Raw genomic sequence first — 22,789 nt, 5'->3', positions numbered from 1 at the left:
TTGACAAAGGTTGGTGTCAGTGATGTTAGCTGAGAGTGATCCCAACAAAAACACAGACAGAAGTTGTAGAATATTTCATCGTAGTGCTAATCCAAGTCTCTGTGTTTGTATTGAGACAAAGTCCTAATAACTGGGTGCTTTGTGGTGATCATAAATGATTCAGCTGTCACAACAGTACGTATCCTTCCAGGACATTTTAAAATAAAGAACCAGTGACCTAATGATCCTCAGTGCCCTAGAAAGGAGGCGAGTGCCCATCACCAGCCAGGCCCTCGGCATGTAAAGTCCGTACCCACAGCAGTGACTAATTGTTTGTTATGTCAGTGCTTGTCGTGCCCGTTTGCCTTTAATGGAGTGTAGTGTGGTGATCCATCAGGCTGTCGAGCAAGCCCCATGTCAGTTGAAGTGGCTGTGTGTCAGTGGGGCGAGCGTGGCGTGCAGATGTGATTTACTGCCCTGCTTGTTGCCGCCACGTTGTGCCTCGCCTCTTACCCGCACCACGCGGCCCACTCCTCTCATTTACTCTTCTCCCCTTTCCTCTCCTCTCTCGCCAGATTGATTGCCCGCGCAACTGGCTCATGACACTCGCCATCTTCTGGCAACCTTTTAGTGCCGTTTTATAGATGGTTAGCGCACCTCATTTGGCTATTTATACATCTGTAAGTGGCCATGAAATATAGATTTGTCTTGATGGGTGTCAACATTGGAGCTATGGACGCAGAGCTCAGTGACACCTCGTTATTTTAATGGTGTGAGATAAAGAGTCCGCGTGGCAGGAGTAATTTTCAAACATGGCTAAATTATACTGTTTTTATTTTCATTTAATGTTTGCACTCATATTTTACTCAAATCAAAGCGCCTTGTTTTTCCCCGCAGTGTTTGGTTGGTGCTGAGGAACGGAAATAGGCAGAGAAGTGACAGAGGATGGAAGGGAACACCCTGCTCCTCTCTCTCACCACATCGTCTATTTGAATGTCGAGGTGGTTCAGAGTGAGAAGAACCCTTAACAGTAACATGATGTGTGACCTGTCATCCACACATGCACATGCACATATTTCACTCCATTCACAGGCAAGGTCTCAGAGGTAATTAGGTGCTGGCACCCACTCAGTGCGATGTGCTGGTTAATTGAATAGTTAACACATCAGAGGCAGGCCTGTGCAGATTGGAGGTGACACCTGTCAGGAAGCTGTTCACTCCCGACCCAGGACATTTCCTGCTCTGCCTGATACATATGTCATCTTTGTGGAAATACCAAATTAGGGGCAGGCAGACGAGTGAGTGCAGTGCAGCAGGTGTGGTAGATAGCTCGGGGGTGGAGGAAGGCAGGTGCTCCTCTGCTCTGTCCTTCAAGAGGATTTGTAAAGCTCCGGGCACCCGTCCTCACTTCACCTCAGGCCATTTCCATGGGTATGTGACAGGAAAGTGACAGTGCTGTGTTTGTGTGTGTGTGTGTGTGCACACGCTTCAGCAGGCTCTCCCCCAGGCCCCGGCGCAGCGTGCCCAAGGCATCCAGGAGTTGAGTATGCATCGTGCAGAGGTGTGTCAGCTGAGTAGAGGTGTCCAGACTCAACCAGTTCAAAGTGTTGATAGACCGGCCAGCTTGCCACGCCCCGTGTCTTCCTGTCTCTCTCCCTGTATGTGTCTGCTCTGTGGACTTTCTTCGTCAGCAGTGTTGAATCGTTTTAAAAAGTCGACCAAAAAACACGCATTACATTTTGGATTTTTCACCCAGGATTGCGTTTTCACAACAGCAGGTAAGCCGCGTGTGGAAGTGGCTCCAAACCAACGTGCTACCGAACCAGGTGCACTAACAAGCTTTGACAGAACAACAGCATGAGAAGGCACATTAAATGGGAACGGTAGCACCACAATCAGTATTAATTTACAGGAGTCGTGTAATACCAGGGCTGATGCTGAAAATACCTTTCTCTCTCCCTCTATGTTAGTAGGTATGAAGGGGTCGAGCGAGGACATATCGTAACACTAACTCTAACTCCAGTTAGTCGATAACGGGTGAAAAAACATAAACAAGAAATGCCAAAAGCGGTTGCCAAATACAGTTAAGCGGCCATTTATACACCTGGGCGTCCCACCCAAATAAAGTCCTGTGGGAAATGTGTAGGCGAGAGAGAGAGGCAGAGAGGGAGATTGTGCATCCAAAAAATGAAAATCAATACGCGGTGGCCAATGTTGATATTGTGGCACGTCACCACAAATATATAAATGTATAGAAAGCCCTGGGTTACATACAGTATGAGCCTGGGCTGAGTGCTTGCATGCTTGTCTAGAGGTGTTTTGCCTTCAGGAGGCAGGAGATGGGCTGCTGGCCGAGGTCCTGTTTGGGGCCAGTGCAGTCAGCAGGAGATAACAGCTCTAGAGCAGAAGGTGACCACACAGGAGAAGGACCCACAGGCTGCTCACAGCTAAACCAGTGAAAGGAAGCAGCTGAGACTAAATCTACTCTTGTTACAGTTAGAAGCCATTCGCACATGAAGTGAGCAGTTACATAGACACATACGTACAATCTCACACTATACTCATTATGTCCTCTCACATTCTCCACAGGGGTGCAGAGAAGGCATGCAGTAACAGCTCTGTAGAGGGCGGCTGTAAAGGCACAGCAGCAAGCAGCTTGAGGTCCACAGCCTGATGGCGGTATTCCACTGATCGAACACAGCGACCAGGAGGCAGGAGGTCAAGGAAGACCACTGCAGTGACTCAGGTATGTCACGTTGAGAAAGTACTGTTCTCAGATTGTGTGGAAATTGCAATAGTTCAAGACAGCATGTGTGTGGGTCCAGCTTATCACTTGTGTGACACATAACACTTCATCTCTTTGTTCTACCTCTGCTGTCATTCTTCACTGTCAGATGGGGCAGAAAATGTCCTGAATCTCCTGAAAGTGTTTCACAGTGAAAGTTGTCAGACACGCTTGTTTTTTTTTTTTCTCTACTGTCAGTTTCTTATCAGTCTCTCTGTTTCTCTCACGTCTTGAAGAAAAGGCTATTGAAATTACAAAATCAAGAAATGAAAAAAAGGTATCGAAACAAAGAGAGAATGATTGAAATGGTATAAGTCAGGGAGAGAGGAGAAAAGGAGAGGGAGTGACAGTGACAGTCTTCCATGTCGGGTCAGCTAGCCTCCAGTGCTGACTTTAATATGGATAATGTGTGAGGCAGTCACCTGAGTGTGTGATGTGGCAGCTGCCTCAGCCACCAGCAAGGAAATTGCCCGTCAGTTCACAGCCTGAGGCCTTTTGCGTGATACACACCACTAATCTACACAGCATACCCAAAAGCCTGCTCACACTAACTATGAAAACAACCATTAATCATATCAAAGGAATCTGAACCTGTGGATGCACATATAAAATACAGGGAAAGAAAGTGAAGTGAGGTCAAACAAAATGCCACACTTCCATTTCTTTCAAAAAGTAAGGGGACTCTGTAAACCTCTATATTTTGTGAATACTTTTGGGAAACCAGGCTTTGAAGTGTCACCCAGGAAAGGAACAAATGTGACTCTAGGATGTGTTTGTGTAAGAGTGCATATAAATTTGTTTTTGTATACATTTCGTTTTAGATGTCTTTTTTTGTGCATATACAGGCTTGACAGGAAGAGAGGACTTTGTAGTCAGCAGGTTGTGAAGCCTGAGCAACTACAGGTATATTTTATTCCCTCTAGTTTCAGATAAATCAAAAATACACATCATTCCTCCTACCTGTACTGCTGTTTATCCTTCTAGATAGTTTAGAGTGAGTTGGCGAGTTTTGGAGATACCAGCTGTAAAGATGTCTGGCCCCTCATGAATATAATGGAACGAGATGACACTCAGCTTGTGGCGCTCAAAGTGCCAAAAAAAAAAAATGTGAAAAACTGAAAAAGCTCAAGACACTCCTCAGACATTGTTGTGAGCAGTTTCATGCGGGAACTATTTCTTTCTACCAAACAACATCCGCCAGCCATATCGCCGCACAGAAGGAAGCATGAATCTACTCATGGACGAGAGGCTTGTGCTCGTAACAGCAGGGGATGTAAACAAGTCTTTCTCGGCTGAGCTGGAAAGTTAGCTAGTTCAGTTAGCTTAGTTAGTTAGTTCGAGAGAAGCAGACATCTCCTCGGCAGAGAGGAAAAATATGTATTTTGATTATGAGGTGAACTGTTCATTTAACCTGAAATACTGGTATCTGTCAGAGCTGTTACAGTATGAATTATCATAAGACTGCATTTGATTTATCTCTCATCGAATACTTCACGGCAGACGCAGCTAGTGGCTGACAGATGTTTCAGCGCTGTGTCTCTTAGTGTCCTGCATCCTCCATCCCCTCACCCTCCCACTCAACCCATTCCTCCCATTCCACACCATCCATCTGGGCTGTGTGTGGGCCAGGCGCTCAATAAGCGGATCATTTCAGGTCGGGGCCCTCGTGTGAAATCAGATGTTTAACTGGCCGGCTGAAGTGGGACGGGAGCATCTTAACCAGCACCTTGCCAAAGGTCTCGTGTTCATTCAGCCACTGGGGCTGCTGCTGAGTACGCCTGCCACCTGCCAATAGGCATTAGGGAGGATTTAGTAATTAAGTGATAGGCTGAGGACTAAATTGGGTGTTTGTGGGCTGGCGAGCCACCCCAAGGTCCCTACAGCCATGCAGATAGGGGATTCTAATTGCCAGGAATATTGATCAGCCTAGCGAGGGGGGTGCGCAGGGAATTCACTAGCCATCGATTAGCTGTTACTGCACCTCCCTCGTCAATGGAAGAGGGAGGTGAGCATTGGAAAGGCTCTGGGCTTTTTCCCACAGTATCCTTCACCACCACCAGCTCCTGACACGCACATGCACAGAGTCAGTGACACAGCATGTTGTGATAAAAGCGCTCTCTAAACTTCCCCATACGCCTTCCTCCATATCCGTAAACCAGCCCTCGTAGGTAGTCCAGTAGTGAAAGTGGGAGCAGAGAAAGGGCTTTCAAGTGGCCTCACGAGCAGCGTTTTTACGTACTAATAAAGTGCCGCCCTCAACCTAGCCCTGTCTTCCTCCCTCTTCTCTGCCTTTTCCTTCTCCATACCACTTGCCTTCCTGAGTTTGTAAGGGCTCTGACCCGTGACCGTGGTCCTAGTTAATGTTGGAGGGAGAGAGGGGACTGCGCTCGCCCTTTGATATTTAATTAGTTGCTTCACCTGGCAGTAAATAGGGCCTGGTCAGCGCTCACACACACAGACACACACACACGCCTCTGTTTCTAGTTCTATCACTTATGCTCCAGTGACACGTCACCATCACGAAATAACCTGCTGTACAAAACAACACCGCGCAGGCAGAATGACTAAACATCCTCTCATTAAATGTTAAAGCTCGCCTGATCAGATTGAATCTGTCGCACATGCACACATTGCCGTCTATTGATTTAGTTCCTCGCGTGACATACTTACAGCACTTTAGTTTCCTTTGACTAGGCTGAATGGAGAAGCAGTCAATTAGGAGACGGGTTAGAAAAAGGTTGATAATAAGTTTAATGTTAAACTGGCGAAAGACACGTTTTTTTTCTTTAACTTATCATTCTGCAGTAAATTCTGATTCCACAGTGTAATGGTTGTAGCAACACCATTAGCGTATAGATTGATTTCCTAAACGTCCTGCCCAGTCTGTCTGTCATTGCGCAGCCATAACAGGGAAAGGCATTTATATCCCTGGTCACTATCCCCTGGTAACAGTGGAACAACTGGAATAATTGTGTAAACTCTACACTGCAAAAGAAAAAGAAGCCCACTGATGAAGGAGGCAAAAAGGCAAGATCAGTATCAAAACCTGCCTACTACATTAATACAACTGGGTGTTTTACTCTGCCTTTTCATAGCGCTGAGACCGGGGTGTCTTGGTTAAATTTCGAGTCTTAGAGTTGTTTTTTGCTTTGGACATTAGCCAGGCTGCTCACTGGAGCCATGTTGCTAGCCCGGTCTTTGTGATAGAGGCGCCAACAGTAAAACCACAGGGAAGCGCTAGGAGAGGGGAGTTTTAAAGAGCTGTCTTTTTCAGCTTTAATAATGAACTGGTTTATTTTGTGATTGCGGATTCTGAACTCAGATGGAGTTTCAGAGGAAAGCAGTTGAGGAGAACTTGGAGAAGAAATTGGTGTAAACAAGTGTCACAGCTGGAGGGAAGACTGGAGGAACATAGGGAGAAATGTCTACAGAGAATAAGCTCTGATGTCAGCTTGCAAAGCAATGAAGGATATAACATCCACGTGATTGAGTACTAAGTTTCAGTTCACTTTTAGTTAGACCCAACAACCGCATTTTACTTACAGTAGGCAACAAGAATCATCTCGTCATCCATGTTGTGTATTGATACCATCTAGATTAGCATCTTGCTTGAAGGACACTTGTGAAGGTGACAGGTGGAAACAAACCCGCAGGCTTCATGTCATTTGGATCAACAGAACATGGATTTCTAATTTTCAATTGACATCTAGTTGGCTCAGTTTAGTTTTTCTCAGCCGTCTCAGCTGTTTTTTTTTTATTTTCGTGCTGGAATGAATTGCGGCAGCAGTGAGAAGGTTTGCTGCACAGCAGTCTCTAACCTGAGTCATTTAGAGCCTATTACAAAACATCAATATATTGATTGAAGCAAGTGTCTCAGTGTACTGCTCTGTAAACACACAGTTCGTTCGGTTGTGCTTGCATCTTATCAGGATTTAAATCTGTTCATCCTCAGTTCACTTAATGGCAGCACTGTTGGCTTTTTTTCTCAGCAGCATAATGAAAATTAACAACTAGAATGGAAACGTAAAGGTCTGAGTCTTACTGCAGCGGCCCGGTTTGATTCCAATCCTGCTGCATGTCATTCCCTCTTTCTTTCTCTTGCTCTCTCTCTCTGCCCTTTCATGTCTCTTCACAACTTTACTGTAAAAAGAGCAGAAAGAACTTATTCTTTAAAAGAACAGTATACTTTTGTTTTATTTTATTTGACTCGCATGTTTTAAAGGTTCTGCGTGAAAAGGACGGGCACGTTTGATTTTCCATTGGCTCCCAGCCATCCTATGAATGTAAATGCTCATGGCTCTGTAAGCCACTTTGAATGAGAACTTGTCCATGAATGGCAAACGGTGAAGCCTGTGGTCTGTGTGCCAACTTTAAGAGAAAACTGAAGTCTGCCTTGTGTACCATAACACAAGCCAGGCAGCAGGAGCAACAGGTCAGAGAGAGATTCAATTAGAGGCAGACAGAGAAACTTCAGACAAGTTCTGACTCCGCTCACAAACAGGTCAAAAGATAGTTAGGGAAAATGAAACTTTCTCCAACTTTGTTGTTTTACTGGAATTATCAAACTTCATGTCGAATCATAAAATGTTTGTGTTGAGGTGCAGAATGTAAATGGGTTGAATTAATCAGAAATGATTTGAGTAGCTCCCCTGCTTCTTTTGTTTTGGATTTTATGTTTTGTATTGACTTGTTGAATTTTGTTTTCATCTTAATTGGCACAAACCTACCTGCTGCATGTGTTAAGTGTCTGATTTCACTGAGGATACTTATTAACTTTATATTACGAATGAAAAAGCCAATCTTATTTTATTTCTTATTTTTTTTATCAGGTTTTGAACATATTGCACAATTGTATATATATATCTAATATGAGCATTTACCTACACAAATACACCAACAAATACCGAGTGAGAATATAAGGAAACGTAGGAAATGTACATCAACCTGTTAACCTCAAATCAAAACATATATTAAGAGAAATAATTGAATAGTAAATGAGATGAATTACAGTACTGTATGTCTAATCCATTGATGATGTAAGTCACCTATGCACACACTAATATACATGTAAATATTTGTATCACTTAAGGAGACATGATTACACTTTTCTGTGTATGTGTTGACATCAATGACATCTGCAGTAGCAGAACGTAAAGGTGAGCGTCATGATATGAACCCATGCTCCCATATGAGTATCTGAACTGTGCAATTTCCAAGGTCATTTTGTCATCTCTGAAGGGGTACGGTTCCCCCGTCCTCGCCTTCTGATTGAAGCCTAGCTACAACGTTTATACACCACTCAGTCACCCTCCAGCCATGCTCACAAATTGAATTAGTTTCAGTCTGAATTTGTGTTTCAAAACTAGTAATTATTTTTTAACCCCAGAGGAAGCCAAGAGAAATGAGTCAGATCTTCACAAGTCATGAAATTTGACGATATATGATTTTACAGCAACCAAAGGGACACAAGCCTGAAGCACAGCAATTTACCAACCATTCATCTGTTAGCAAATTAAATCACACCACATTTGACATCTTTTAGAAAGTTAGATAAATCTGATGAAAAAGTTTCTCTCTCAATTACCATCTGAAATTAATCTCCTTAATCCCAATTTGATCTCTTTCATGCATATAAGGGGTATCTTTCATCTGCCCACCTACGTGCTTGAAATCTCCGCCACCGAGTTAAGATGGAACGTGACTGTCAAACTTAGTCCTACGTGAAACTCCAACACCCATGCAGCTCCATGAGATGAGGGAGCTGATTAGGGGAGATGAGGACAGAGGTGCGTAACTGACAGCCGCCCATTATCTCTCTCTGTAGCTGGTGGAGGACTGTAAGTCATGTGTGATGGAGCTGCAGAACACTACCCAGAGCCCGGGATGGTTCAGCTGCAGCAGTGCAGAGCTGAGCTGGAAAACAGAGTGACAAAAATACAGCTTATTTCCGCTGCTGATTTGTTTAATTTTTCCTTTTCTTTTTTAATCTTTTATATCAAATGATACAATCTGAAAAGAGAAACCATGCTTTAGAAACTACAAAACAGTCTGCGTTAAGAATGAATAAAATGCGAGCTGATTTAATATGAGGGGTCACGAGCCAGAAGGGTTCAGAGCGTTTGTTACATATTGCATATTGAACTTGAGCAGCTTTCATGTGAGAGAGTAGAGAGATGGTTCAAGTGCAACTTATATACAAGCATCCAGAAAGTAGAAAGACTTTCACTTTTTTCACATTTTGTTATGTTGCAGCCTTAGAATTTTTTGCAAATTTATTAAAAAGGAAAACTGAAAAATCACATTGACATAAGTATTCAGACCCTTTTCTATAACACTTGAACTCTCAGCTCAGGTGCCTCCGATTTCTCCTGATCATCTTTGAGATGTTTATGGAGTCCACCTGTGGTAAATTGAATTGATTGGACATGATTTGGAAAGACACACACCTGTCTATATAAGGTCTCCATTAGGTCAAAGGAACTGCCTGCAGATCTCAGAGACAGGATTTAAGGTCCCCAAGAACCAACCTCAGACTGGGCCAAAGGTTCACGTCCCAACAGGACAATGATCCTAAGCACACAGCCAAGACAACACAGGAATGGTTTAGGGAAAACTCTGTGAATGTCCTCGAGTGGCCCAGCCAGAGCCCTGACTTGAACCCAATCGAACACCTCTGGAGAAACCTGAAAGTGGCTGTCCACTGAAGGTCACCATCCAACCCGACAGAGCTTGAGAGGATCTGCAGAGAAGAATGGCAGAAATTCCCCAAATCCAGGTGTGCAAAGCTCGTCACATCATACCCAAGAAGACTCATTGCTGTAATCGCTGCCAAAGGTGGAGAAAGAATTGTGTTTCATGGACTTGTACAATCCATGCAAAGATGCACTGAAGCTGCTGTTGTTACCTTTAATTTGTCACCTGTCTGGATCAAAGTATTGTTTTAGTCTAGATACTCAAAAAAATTTATAATTTGGTCAAAGACAGTAAAATGGCTTAATGCCTTAATGTGGATTTATCTGCGTTGTCAAGTGCGTTTGACTGTATGCATGCTGCAGCAGAGAGGTATCGTGGGTGGGCATATCTTTTTGGTGTTTTGTCCCATGTTCAGCAGAGGAGCTGCCAGCTGACATGACCATGCACCAAATTAAGGAGATGCTCAGGCTACAGCAGACACTCACATGTTGAGCTGCAGATTGAGAATATGCACTTTCTGTCATCCAAACCTGCTTCTAACATCTGAGCAGCCAAAATGACAGTTGATCCTGGTCAGGCCCAGTTACACACCAGCTCTCCCCTCTTTAAGCAGCACTTTAACCCGCCAATGCCCTACAAGCCCTGAGCACCACTGTGATGGGAGTGCTCTATAATAGGAAGGAAAATGACTCTCATCTCGTTTCTCAACAGTGAGCGTTAGTTTAAGAACCACGCAGCCTTTTCTCAAGAAGAGTCGTAACCCCCAGAGGTCACAATGTTCACTAATTGTACGCAGCAGACGAGATCAGATTCTGTTGTCAAGAAATGGGGTGACCTGTAGCTTTGCCCTTTCTCTGTATTCCTAAAGCAGATTAGATAATGAGGTCTCTTTCCGGACTCCATTACTGATATTACCAGCTGGATTTTTTTTTTATGTTAGCCACTCGCACACCTCAGTACTGCAGATCTGTATTAGTATGTATTAGTATTTGACTAGTTATATATTTGTTTTGGTCTGGAGCTCCTGGTGTTCATATTGTCGTGACGTGTGCATGATTGCATACACGTGTATTTCTTTGCGTGTATGCGCGTGTGCATGCTCTGACTCCTGAGCCAAGAGCACATCTCTGGCTCATCTCGAAGGCCTGGCGTCAGCCTCCTTAAGTGCTGTCAATGTCACATGGTAACAGCAGCACTGCAGCCTCTTAATTGGTTTAGGAAAAGCATCCTTGTCATTTTGCGGTCAGTAAACTCCGCCAGAGAAAATGAAGTCCAAGCTGCTGCCACCTCCTCAACCCCCACACAGCCTGCCTAACAAAAAAATAATGATTATGTGCCGTGTATATTTGTGCGTTCGCTGTCTGTTTTCACTTTTTGCTTTTAGAAATAATTGCTGTTGGTTGTGTGGCTGCATCAGAGGAAGGGCATTAATGACTCTCACTGGCCGCGAGGAAACACTGCGCTGCAGAGGGCGGGAGGAGAGCAACTCATTTTCTAGAGCTAAACATGTGTGAGTGTGTGTGCATTTGTGCATTTGTGCCTGAATGTGTTTGTGTTTGGTAATTTATTTTTAGTAGTTTCCTCACTTTGTTGTGCGGTACATATTGTATGCAGCCTATAATAAAGAGAGATGTGTGTGTCTCTGAATGACTTTTATACATGTCCGTGTGTGCGTGTGCATGTGCATGGCTGTCCTTTTGCACAGATTAACTGGTGAATGCTGCAAGAGGATGATCAGACCGGGAGCACACCAGGGTTGCTCTGCGATCACACAGGGATTATGGGGGATATGGAGCTGTAGTGCATTCCAGGGCCGCCTCCAGTTAGGCTCATCTCCGCCACGCTCCCCTCACACACACCACTTTAATTGCCTTTGCTTCTTTCATTACTTTTATTGCCTCTCCTCTGCATTGCGTGCTCCCTGGGCTTGTGGAAAGGTCATTGTGATGGCGGTGGTGTGCTCATAGCCCTCGTCTCCCTGACTAGCAGGAAATGGCTGTGGGGCTGAAGCTGGGGAAAAGGAGTGACACAACAAGGTAGCTGCTGACAGGCTGTGCTCAGATCACAACTAATTCATTTTTTTTTCAAAACAAGTCAGTGAAGCGAGTCTATACTAAAATTATTTTCCTGAATGCCACCCAGTGTTTCCCAGAAATATGGGAGATTTTATAAGGTGGTAGAAATATAGATAGATACGTACCCTGACTAGCTGTATGCAAAGTGTGATAGTGAGTAGAAAACTAAAAAAAAGGCAAATGCATGTTCATTTTTGGAAATGGAGTCATTACCCGACCAAAGAAGGATCTGGCAGGCAGAAGTAAAGGCTTGACTCCAAACCAGGCGTTTCAGGTTCAGGCAGTGTAGGAGCAGCGTTTTCTGTGGGAGAGAGTCACTCCCTTTGGCGTGGCCTTTTTCACTTTGCAGACCTTTCACACGCACAAAACTGCTACATAACACAATAAAGGAAAGGCCATAACCCAAAAAGCACAATATGACCTCTTTAATACAGGTAACAACAGTATCTTTCAGGGATAGCTTTGACTTTAAGGTAGTCCAGGTCAAAGGAAAACACATACACTGTTCTTATGCCTCATCAGTCTAACACTATAATTAATCCCAAGCTCAAATCTGTAAAACATAGAAATATAGAACAGTTATCTATATATAGGACAGTTTACATTAATTATTTAAAGTAAATATGGGATTCTTAATATTTCACTGCCTCTGTCCTTTACTCCCCGTCTCTCTCTTCTTCCCTCTCTGTCCCAGTCCAGGGTAGAGATTTTGTGTTCGGTCAGACGACTCTCATGTTCACAAAATGTTTTCCGCTGTCAACCAGTTCATCCTGGAACGTAAGCAAGGCCTTAATATACACCACATTACTGCTGTGGTCTCTGTGCACTTGCACGATAATTGGTTTCAATCCCAACAATAGCTAATGCACATTTTATCAAAACCCTACATTGCTGCAGGCAAGTAAATTAAAAACTGTCCGTGAAAATATAAAAGCAAAGCACGAAGATCATCCATCTTTGCTCAGAAAGAGAAAGTGGACAGAAGAGTTACATTTACGTGCTTATTTTCGTATGTAACTGTGTGAAATACAGAGCACTTGGTGTTTGTTTGTGTTTGTGTGCAGGAACTACCTGCAGGAGGTTGTGGAAGCTTGGCAAATTGAGGTCAGGAGATTTAAAGCTGAAGTTGACAAGAAGAGGCTTTAAGAGGAGAAGATTCAGGTACACACAGAGAGAATCAAGTCAATCTACAAATGTTGTGCAATGTCTTGTTTTTACATTCACTTTCATTTAATACTGTAAGTTAGGCCATCACACACACATACATGTTAATGAAGCCTTTAGAAAGGGCTTGAGCACATATATATCCTCACAGAGTGACAGCATGGACTGTCCATGTAAGCTGTTAGTGAATTCACAGATTAAGTAGATATCATTAAGAGTAATTTAATAACTTGAGGACATGTTTATGGCGACATCTTTTGGTTGAAGTCATCAGCTCGCTGCAATGACACAGAGGTGTACATCACAATTGTCAGTGATCCCGAGTGTGGTCAGTGGTGCAACAGACCTGAACCAGAAGAGGTCATTGAAAACAATACTTTTCAGCTCGATGTTAAGACTCTTGGAAGGCAAAGATACAGAATATATTGCAGTGAGGAGAGTGTGTGATGTGTTTGTGTTGCAGCACAAATCAGACTTTGCTCACAGGGCATGAATCAAGACAAGAAACATTGTTCATCACCATGTACAAATAATTTTCTTTAAACTTAAACTTCTTAAAGTTTCTGGAGCTGTTGCTTTCTGCTGAACACACAATAATGTCACATGTGTCTTGTCAGGCTTCTGAAGCCAGTTTGAAAGCTCAGTGCAAAATTCTTGCTAAAGACTCGTCCGCTTTATCAAAAGAAAATGAGTTTAACTGACTGTTGCCGTAGACATGATCAAAGGATGCAGAGGAATGGGACAACACCGCCAATTCGGCTGATTTAACTGAGTTCACCAGTGAGACATTACAGACTCTGACCTGAGACAGCACATGATGTGGTGACTTTGGCTCTGATCGTCCTACTCTGTTAAACTATCACAGTCCAGGCAAAGACTCCAGTTTTCTTCCAAAAGAGGCTGTAAAATCTATACAAACCCCTCTCTGTGACTACATGTTCTCTGCTCTGGCTCTGGCCGACTCCAGAGACAGTGTCAGTGACAAAGCAGCGAGCTTTCAGACAGAGCGCCAGTGTTTCTGGAGTGGCTCATCTGAAACACGGGTCAATACAAACACTCACCAGCACATCACAGACAGTATCACTGAAAAGCAAAGCTGCTGCATCGCTCCCAGGATTTTATTGGCTGTCATGTTGATTTTGCTTGTTCTGGGATTAGCATAGGCCTCAGCATGATTTTGTGACTAATGGTCTGTGTTTTCTGGCTGTGAAATCAGCAGCCTGAGAGCCCTGAGCAGGCTGCACATCAGGGTTTGAAGTCCACCGCCCCCCTGGGTTGTGCCCCTGGGTCCTGCTGCTAATGCAGCCCCAGCACATCTCTCTCTCTCTCCTTTACATACAGCCATGTTTAGCACTCCTGTCCTTCTGCACCCAGGATGACCTCCACTGTAATCTGCTCCACTCTGGCCAGCTGGGGCATCCCCACCTGTGTAGCCCAGCCTCGACTGATGGCTAAAGCTTGTTCACACCAAAGACACATTTGTGCTATTAGCTGGGAAATGTTGAGGGTGAAGCAGATGGGAGTCTGTGATCAAAAGAGGTGGTGCAACAGAGGAAGAGGTCTCCGTTTGAGCCTCTAGAGGTGGCAAACTTTTCACCCAGCTGACCCAAGGACGTCCTCTCCTCCGGCCAGACAAACTGATAAGTGTTCGCTGTCAGTGTTCACCTGTGAGACCACACAGGACACTTTTAAGTAAACATGTCGTTCAGAGCACCCCCGTGGAAACTTCTAACGTTGTCTGAATAAAATATGAAGAAAGCGTTATTTGTTGGTGGAACGGTGCCCCAACATTGAAGCCATCTCATTTTTCTCTTCCCCCAGAGTGAGCCAGATTTGTGTTACCTGGCATTTGCCTGCAACAGATTCCCGCCTGATATCCTCCCAGATTGAAAGGAGGAAAATTGGGGCTGATTGAGGGGATAAGTTTTGGTGGTGGAAGGACAGAGGCAGAGCGAGAGCCGGGTGAAAAAGATGCGAACCCAATCTGCCATGTGTTGACTGTACTGATTAGAGGCTTGTGCTAAGAAGAGCCTCTCTATCCCCTCATTCCCTCTGTTTACTTTGCGCCTCACCAGCCTTCTCAGCACAGGCATCGCTGCAACCAGAGTGCTCCTCCTCGCGCCTCTCTTCTCAGCCATATCACCTGCATCACTGGGAGGCTCTTCTGTATGCCAAACTAGTCCAATTAAAAAGATGACAGCTTAACTAGGGATAGAAGGGGGTTTGGTCCAGTTTGTTAATCCATTAGAGAAAGCGGTGTAAGCAGTGTGATTGCTAATAAGAGGAGATTTGTGACATGTCTGAATATTTGCTCCATTTACGGCGGGCTGACAGCTCTTCTCGTGTGTGTATTTGTGGAGACCAGTGGGGAGCCGATGCAGACTCAGCCCATTAAGGGCCGCAGGGTGACTGGAGCAAAGTCCAGCTAATGTTTTGGGACATTCAAAAAGCCTGCAGGGAGCCATGAGTACAGAGGTGGGCTGAAAGCAACCCAGAGATCCAGGGAATAATAATAAATAGATAAATAAGTGGATGAAATGGCATGAGAGAGGCTAGGGAAATAGCACATCTATTCTCACGCAGCACGTTTGTTTATTTATGCCGTCTGACGGGCCCGGTCTGGATGCCGCGTGGGGGCTGGGGGAGTACAAGCACAGGCTTTCCCCTCTCGGAGTTTGGCTCCCCAGCTTTCATTAAGTGTCATTACCAGTACTTTCAGAAAAGCTGGCCGGGCTGAGACCCGACTTCCCCTCTACAGATAGTTGGCCATGCATATGGATGGATTTCTGATCCCTCTCATCCACCACTGAGGAGGGGGAATTAGGCCAGCGAGAAGGAGAGCAGAGGGCTTAAAGGGTGCGTCCATATCTGACTTTAATGGCAAAGATGGAGCTATTACTTGAGTTGAGGGACAGTGTTCATGCCTGGTTTGTTGCTGTGTACATGTCAGTCCTCTTATCAACGTTGTGAGTGTTTCACTTGAGATTTTCTTTTTTATGACCTCTCGGGTCATGTACACCCATGTCTGTACGATCAAATGCATTTTTACGCTCTCGTGAAGAGTTGTATTTTCATTTCGGGCCAGTTGTGCAACATACCCACAATGCCATTTTAAAATGTGCATTTCTTAGCAGCATGGTATTCATTAGCAATTTGCTCTTCCAGTTCACTCACTTTGAGAACGTCCCCTGATTGATGGGGAGGGGGGGTTGTTCTGTTTATTTGTATATCAAGAAATGAAATATTCATATTGTACGCTTTTCCGAGCAGAAGTTATCTAGATTCAGTGTAAATGGTACTTGGGATTAGATTTTCACAGCAGATTGCTGTTATTAAGGGGAAAAAGCCAACTCCTTTGAGCAGTCATCTTCCTGGGAGGCAATCTATTTCTCTTTCACGCAGCCAGAGTGCTGGACCAGGCTCTTAATGCACTGAAGCAAAAGTGCTTCGGTCCGCAACCTTTCACGCCTTCAGCTCTCCTTTATGTGATTGAATAGTTAATAACTATGAGTCGCCTTTGAAAGCTCTGTGCCGTTGGTCCTTCTGAAGCACTTCTCTTCTTTTTTGTCTGTTTGGCTGCTGTACCTGCCCATTGCTCAGTCTGCCTGCACGTCCGCTTGCCCCAGATGCCAAGTCTTCCGATAGCCTACCTCTTCTCCACCAACCCCTCTCACTTTTATCTTTGTCTCTTGCCCGACTTGCCGCTTTTGCGTCTGGCTGTCTGGCTGTCTTAGTCTGTACATCAGAATTTTGAGGGCTAGGGATCAGTGTTTTCATCTGTTTCCTCATTCTCTTCCAACACACACTCACAAAAACAGACACACACACACGCTCACACAGCTCATTAGCCCATCCCACGCTCACAGCTCTGGCAGAATGTGACCCTGCCTAATTGTGTACCATGCTCATTTGTTCTCCCTGCATGATGTGACGATTGCTTATTTATTCTCCTCAGGGCTCCCATCTCACATTAAAATGATTGACTCATTTCATTCACTGCACATTTTCAAGCTTTATTTGATAAGCTCATTTCCCTTGGCATTCAAATCCTTCCTTTTCCCATGCTTAAAAGTTATAATGTTACCGGGGCACATTATTATTCATACTCTGTATTGTTTCTCCGGCTAATTATCTGTGTTAGAAAATAATTTTGCACGTGTGATTCTGTTTATTCCGGTGGAACTGAGCAGCACAAAGGGGCAGACATTAACGATGCAGTTGGAATAGCTGAGGAGCCAATTGTGTACACAAAGCTGGCAGACGCGGTCAACAAGAAGCTTAAGAGGGATTGGGACACTGTGGATGCTCGGCCAGAATAAGCAGAGCGAATTTGCATTCCGTTGCAATTTACATCTGGTTAGAGAGCCGTTTTACAACTAACAAAGCCATCAACCTTTTTGTCCAATCATGTAATGAGGGATTGTTTTGACACAGAAAAGAACATAACAAGCGATTGCTGATTGGGGGTTTGGGCAGCCTTGTTACAGGAGGATTTTAGCTCTTGTGATTTTGCCAGCTGACAGTCGATGTTTTCTCCCTGCAGCTACTGTATATCGACCAGGCCTTAGTGACACAGCAGCTGCTGGTAACCTGCTCGGTGCACTGGTAGGTCAATTCAGACTCAGACTTGTGGAGGTGACGGGCACAAAAAGTTGTGATTGGCAGAGGTCACTAACCTTATACATATGAGGCATCATTAGGGCCAGTTTGAATCTCTACTGACCAAAATGCACCTGAGTAACAAAAACTGTACAGCTGTAGACAAACTGTAAACAAAGTACAGCAAGTCAAGACAGAAGTGTATATTTTTGTTATTCTTTACTTATTCTCAAATAAAAATAATTGAACATATTAAAACTTTTGGTTCTTTGAATTAAACACAGCACAGTGTGTGATTTATACAACAAAAGTATGTATTTCTCTGGGTTTGAACATTTAGGGGAATGCAAGAACACCCCTCAACAAAATATCCACAAAGTTCAAGTCGTCCAACAGTCCCTTTTAATTCAATCAAGCCTAATCCAATATCATATAAAACATATCTAAATCTGCCAGATCCAGATTTTTATGTGGATCCACATCAAATTGTACTCACTCATAGATAACAGCTACCTAATACGCCTGGTTTTTATTAAGAAATGTACGAAAATGTTGAAAGAAGTGAGAAAGTGAGGAAAAAAAATCCTCAATCCGTTCCTTTATCCAGATCCGCAACAAAAGTTAAGACCCATGGGTGAAAACATAACCTCCTTGGCAGAGGAAATTAAAGCACCATAGGCTGAGATATCCTGACTTTAGTCCTTAGCTCCAAAAACTAACAACTCTTTTATTAGACACCTGATGACATTATCAAGGTTATTCTGTCTCTGCTGCCTCCAGAGAATTCAAACAATACACAACCTCTCATTGCTTTAAAAAAAAACAATTAAGTGCTTTGTAACTTGCTTTAGCAGCATCGGTGCTCTTTGATCATCCACTTATTGCATGTGTTGTCTGAATGAAGTCTCTTGTGCTTTCAGCTCTGCTCTGACTGCGAGGGGAGTTCTGATTATTCAAGCAGAGGGCCCACAGAAGAGGAGAAGAGTCTCGGCTTCCAGCCTCCCCGAGCCTGCATGTTCCCAGCAGCCACGTGTGCAGAGCTGGAGTTTCTGCACCTTAGCAGATTTTGGACATCACGGAGTCGACACTTTCCAATCCCAGAGACTGACATTTCTGTTAATAATGAGATCTTAAAACAAATGAAATCTCAACAAGTTGGTGTCACAACATAAGTGTCTGCTCATGACAATATTTGGCTGATGCATTTGTGTGATAAATATGTTTAGACTGTAATTATACTTTCAGGATGTTACAGTAAAGCTTAATAAACAAGTATTGAACCAGTCGTTTCTGCATTAACTTAATTCTAGACCTAATCTAGGCAGGTGGAAATCATTTAATTTTGCACACTGATACTTGTTTTCTGTTCAAATGCCCCGAATCACATCAGTGTTTTCGTTTCATTAGTTGAATCAACGATGCGCTAAGAGGAAGATCCATCTATTTTTTATGATTACGTTTTTGTACGTTGATTTGTACAAAAGAAAAGTAGAGCGCTTGATGTGTTTTGAGTCACATGCAGTAACTACTCCTAGAGCCACAGACCCCACAAGCCAATGTAGCCAAAAATCTTAATGAATATGGGCAGATAGAGAAGAAATTGCAGCCAAATAAAAGAATAATAAAGGCATCTAAACCCTAACAAGTCTGCCTTTGTTCTTCCACTCCACCCACCACAAGTTGGCTGTGTGAAAGCAGGCATTGTTGCAGCTTTGAGGGCAGCTCTGAGAGTTCCATGCCCATCGGCCTTCAATCACAAGGGATGTCTGAGTTTGACAGTATAAAGTCTTTCTTCTAGAACAAAATAAGACCCCTAAGCAATAGTGGATGAGCTGTTAGTAACCATACAGTCCACAGGGAGGTAGACCAAGCATGGTAGTACAGTATACACAAAGTGTTGGTTAGGGATAAGACAATGGACCAGTAGAAACATTACTGCATGCTGCAACACTCTTAAATTTCTTACAGTTACTAACAGAAGTAAATGGTGTCTGTTTTGTTCAGTAAAATTCCACTTGACTTTGTGCAAACCAAAAGCAAAGTTCACGAAAACACGGAGGCCATTTTAATTCCCTCCATCAACAAGCATTTTCTTCCTCACTTTTATCACCGATTTATATAAACAGTATCGAAAGTATTTCTTCTCTTGCAGGAGTTGTTGTTCATGGCTCTCTTGCTGCGGCAGAACTTAAAGCAGTGATTATTTTTCCTGTCGGTCCATGCATGTGCTTGTGTCCATCTCTTGTTTCGTTGGACTTTTCAGGGGGCTTCAGCGAGGAGACACTGTGAGCTTTGTTCCAGTCGCTGGGTCGCAGTAGGTAAGTTATTCAGTCACTGGCAGCATGTAAGGATTAATTCCAGCCTAACAGGAAGAGGACACCATTGGTTTCTGCCTTGGCCAGATCAATAAGCAACATTCTTTCCAGCAAAGCAGTCAATACGCCACACTTAAGGTGTCTGAAGAAACTAAAGAACACCAATAATTGTTATTAATGCCTTGGATATCTCCAAGCATTGCATTTAGAGGCAGTCGTTATCTAAGAGACATTCAGCCGTCACATCCTGTACATGTCCCACAAAGGCTGCCTGTGAATACTGTAATTGTTTTATTTATTTTTTCATCATATTGCTGGATATGTCTGTGGTGTTGACATTTGGAGGTATTTTTTAGCCACGCTAATCAGTGATTTCAGTGTTCCAGCACTGTTGGAGTGAAATATTGTCGATACCATGAAACTGAAACAGACGTCGATGATCCCCAGAGGATGAACCCTAATGAATTTGGTGATCTCCTGACTTTTACATTTGTGGGTTTTACTGAAATGTGTCGACTAGAGGTGTGGCAACATTACGATGTTCACAGTAACTATGATTTAAAAAAACTAGATATTGATATCGTGCTAATAAACGTTTATGTTAATATCATCTGAATAATCAGTTCAACTGAGATAGTAACTGCTCTTTTTTTTCACGATTTATTAGCGAAACAGTTAACAAAGTTAAAGATAGATTTGATTGCTAGCGTTTTTGTTATTTCTATAGATATCCCGATAATATTGTTATTGTGAATTTGTTCAACATTTACTTTGTGACGATACGTTGAAAAAAACTTGATTAAGTTTGCCATGAATTGAAAAATCTAAAAGAGAAAACAGCAAATCACCTTCAGGAATGACGGAGTGGATTTTGAAATAATACCACGTCAGTGTGTCTTCAGTTTAAAAGCAGTTTGAATAATCTCCTTTCACATGTCCTCACAACAATATGCAGAATGTAGCAGGGACACGACACACAAACAAGCTCACGTGCACTTATTTGCACCGCCCAGTACATGTTATATACAAAGCCACTCTATCAATGCAGGCTGTTATAAAGTGAAGGACAGCTAACAACAAGCATACATTGCCTCCTGCTTCCATCATAAACCACATGTGGGTTCAGAGCTGGTGAAGGTAAGGGACTGCAGAAGATGGGGTGAGTGTGTGAGGGAGAGAGGGGGGCAACATTCAAAATTCAATCAAGTGAAGGCCATCTCCAGCAGGGTAGCAGGGAGTGGAGGGGGGGGGGGAGAAATGGGGGGGAAACTCAGCTGAAGTTTCCACTGGGCCTGCTGTGCTCCTAATGCAGCCTTGGATGTAATTGGGTCCCAGAAGGCTGTTCATTATCGGGGGTGAGCGAGGCAACAAAACAGAAAAGGGGGTGGGAAGAGAAAGAAAATGTCTCATTCTTTGCTCAGTGCCTCTGTCCCGGCACCATTATGGGACAAGAGTTAATTAAAAGAGCAGTTGATGCCTCTGTTTTTCTCATCAATCTCACTTCTGCTCTTATTAAGTTTGTAATGACAGCAGAGCTTGTCCCTGTCTGCCACCAGACCCACGACGAGGGGGGAGGAATGAGAGAAAAGGGACGGGCGGGGCAGTTAATGTGAGGGACAGCTCATCTTAAATCTCACTGTGGTCAACAGCTAACATTCACTGTAATCCCTCCATCAAATCTCAGGGTGACGACGCGTAGAGCCGCACTCGTATGAAAAGGCAGCTTCTTTATTTTGGGTGTGGCAGGAGAGCCCATTTAAGAGGCGTGGCTTTGCACCCTAATCCTGTGGCGCCCATCTCCTCCGCCTCGGAGGCCATTTTAATTCCCTCCATCATTACAGGGACCTTCCCTGGAAAGCTTTGGTAAAGGTGACTGCTGACACTGTCATTCACAAGGACTATTTCAAAATGTCAGCCCATAGCTGAGATTTGTCTCATTAAAGTTGGTGGAGTCCATTATATCCATCCCCTCCTCCGCCTGCCACACTCAATCAAGACGACTTGGAGAATGGAGGAGGTCGAGGGAACGCTCATAACTGTGCTTATTTGCATAAGGGTTACAGTGAGGCAGACTATCGTTGACCAACAAGAAAGAAGTGCTGCAGAGGGATTCAGCTCAGAGAAAAACACTGCTAGTTGTTGCACGCTACATTTGAAGAAATCACAGGCAGGCCAGCGCCTTTTTGTCTTTTTCCCTCCAAATTGATGCCAGCTAGTACGAGTGGTTTCAGCTAAGAGACATCAAGAAATGTCAGCCTAACCGTGATGAAGAGAGAGAAACACCATTCCAGGCTTTGTGACCTGAAGATTTACATACAGCTTCAGTAAAGCCAAACATGAAGATCCACCCACATACAGCCTGGCTCCTCTTCATCTAAAGCATATCAACATCTTTACAGCTGAGGGGTTTCAAAGCCCGCGGATCACTCATGGAGATGTGTGACATCTGTGGGTGCGAGCGCCGGAGTGAGGGAGGGACGGACCCGGGCTTTTTGTTTCTCTCTGATCAGTTCCGCTCGCCTCAGCTCACAATCCTGAAGCTGACAACAAGCATTGTGGGGATTTCATTATGGCTATTTCACTTATGTAGCTCGCATGACGTCGCTGTGTTTGGGTTGCTTCATATTTATATTTAGATGTCGTGCTACCGAGACCCACGACCTCACTGGCCCCAAGTTAGTTGTGAGAAAAAGTTCATCACATGAGAGGACAGTTGGGATTATGTCAATCTAAAGTCTGTCCTAGTTTTTGGTGAGTTTTGTAGAGCCAAAACGATAAGTTGATCAACAGAAAATTATCTGTTGTCATATTTGATAGAGAACACAGTATCTTTGTGGGTTGGGTTGTTGAACAGAACAAGTAAGTTAGTAAGTTGTTACCATGGGCTTTTTTGCGATTGGCAACGATTAATCAAGAAAATTATCATTAGTTAGAATAAAAACAGCAATTTGAGGCAAAGCTGAAACAATAAGATAATTTACCAGCAGCTAGTCTGATAATTGTTTGAGTTATTGTGTTTAAGTCCTTGTTTACTCTGTTTCTACTTCTTAATTTTGAGAATTTGTCATCATGAACTGGATATGGAAGAGTTTTGAGCTTTTGGCCAAACAAAATAAGGAAGTTTAAGACACTACCTGGGTCTTTTTTGCAATTGGCTTCAGGCCTGACGCAATATCAGA

General features: G+C 43.7%; 1 protein-coding gene across 25 annotated transcripts in view; it reads left to right on the top strand.

The window, feature by feature from the left end:
- LOC311256296 (uncharacterized protein) overlaps positions 1–18,580 on the top strand; it is a 137,050-nt gene extending 118,470 nt beyond the window's left edge. For 10 of the 25 annotated variants that reach the window (XM_084351216.1, XM_084351217.1, XM_084351204.1 and 7 more), the window contains one exon: positions 2,569–2,641. Coding sequence is in view for 9 of the 25 variants with exons in the window: in XM_084351197.1 (XP_084207323.1) it covers positions 2,569–2,653 (85 nt within the window). In the remaining 16 variants the exon portion in view is untranslated. Of the gene's footprint in view, positions 1–2,568; positions 2,726–3,609; positions 3,668–12,596; positions 12,714–17,239; positions 17,302–18,215 lie in introns of those variants that run through there. The other 15 variants (XM_084351212.1, XM_084351211.1, XM_084351210.1 and 12 more) reach the window with 12 other exon arrangements.
- The last annotated feature ends 4,209 nt before the right edge of the window (positions 18,581–22,789 follow it).

The sequence above is a fragment of the Pagrus pagrus genome, assembly GCF_965226575.1.
Source record: "Pagrus pagrus genome assembly, chromosome: 1".
Taxonomy (NCBI): domain Eukaryota; kingdom Metazoa; phylum Chordata; class Actinopteri; order Spariformes; family Sparidae; genus Pagrus; species Pagrus pagrus.
The sequence above is the reverse complement of the archived record's forward strand: the minus strand, read 5'-3'. Positions and strand labels throughout refer to the sequence as shown.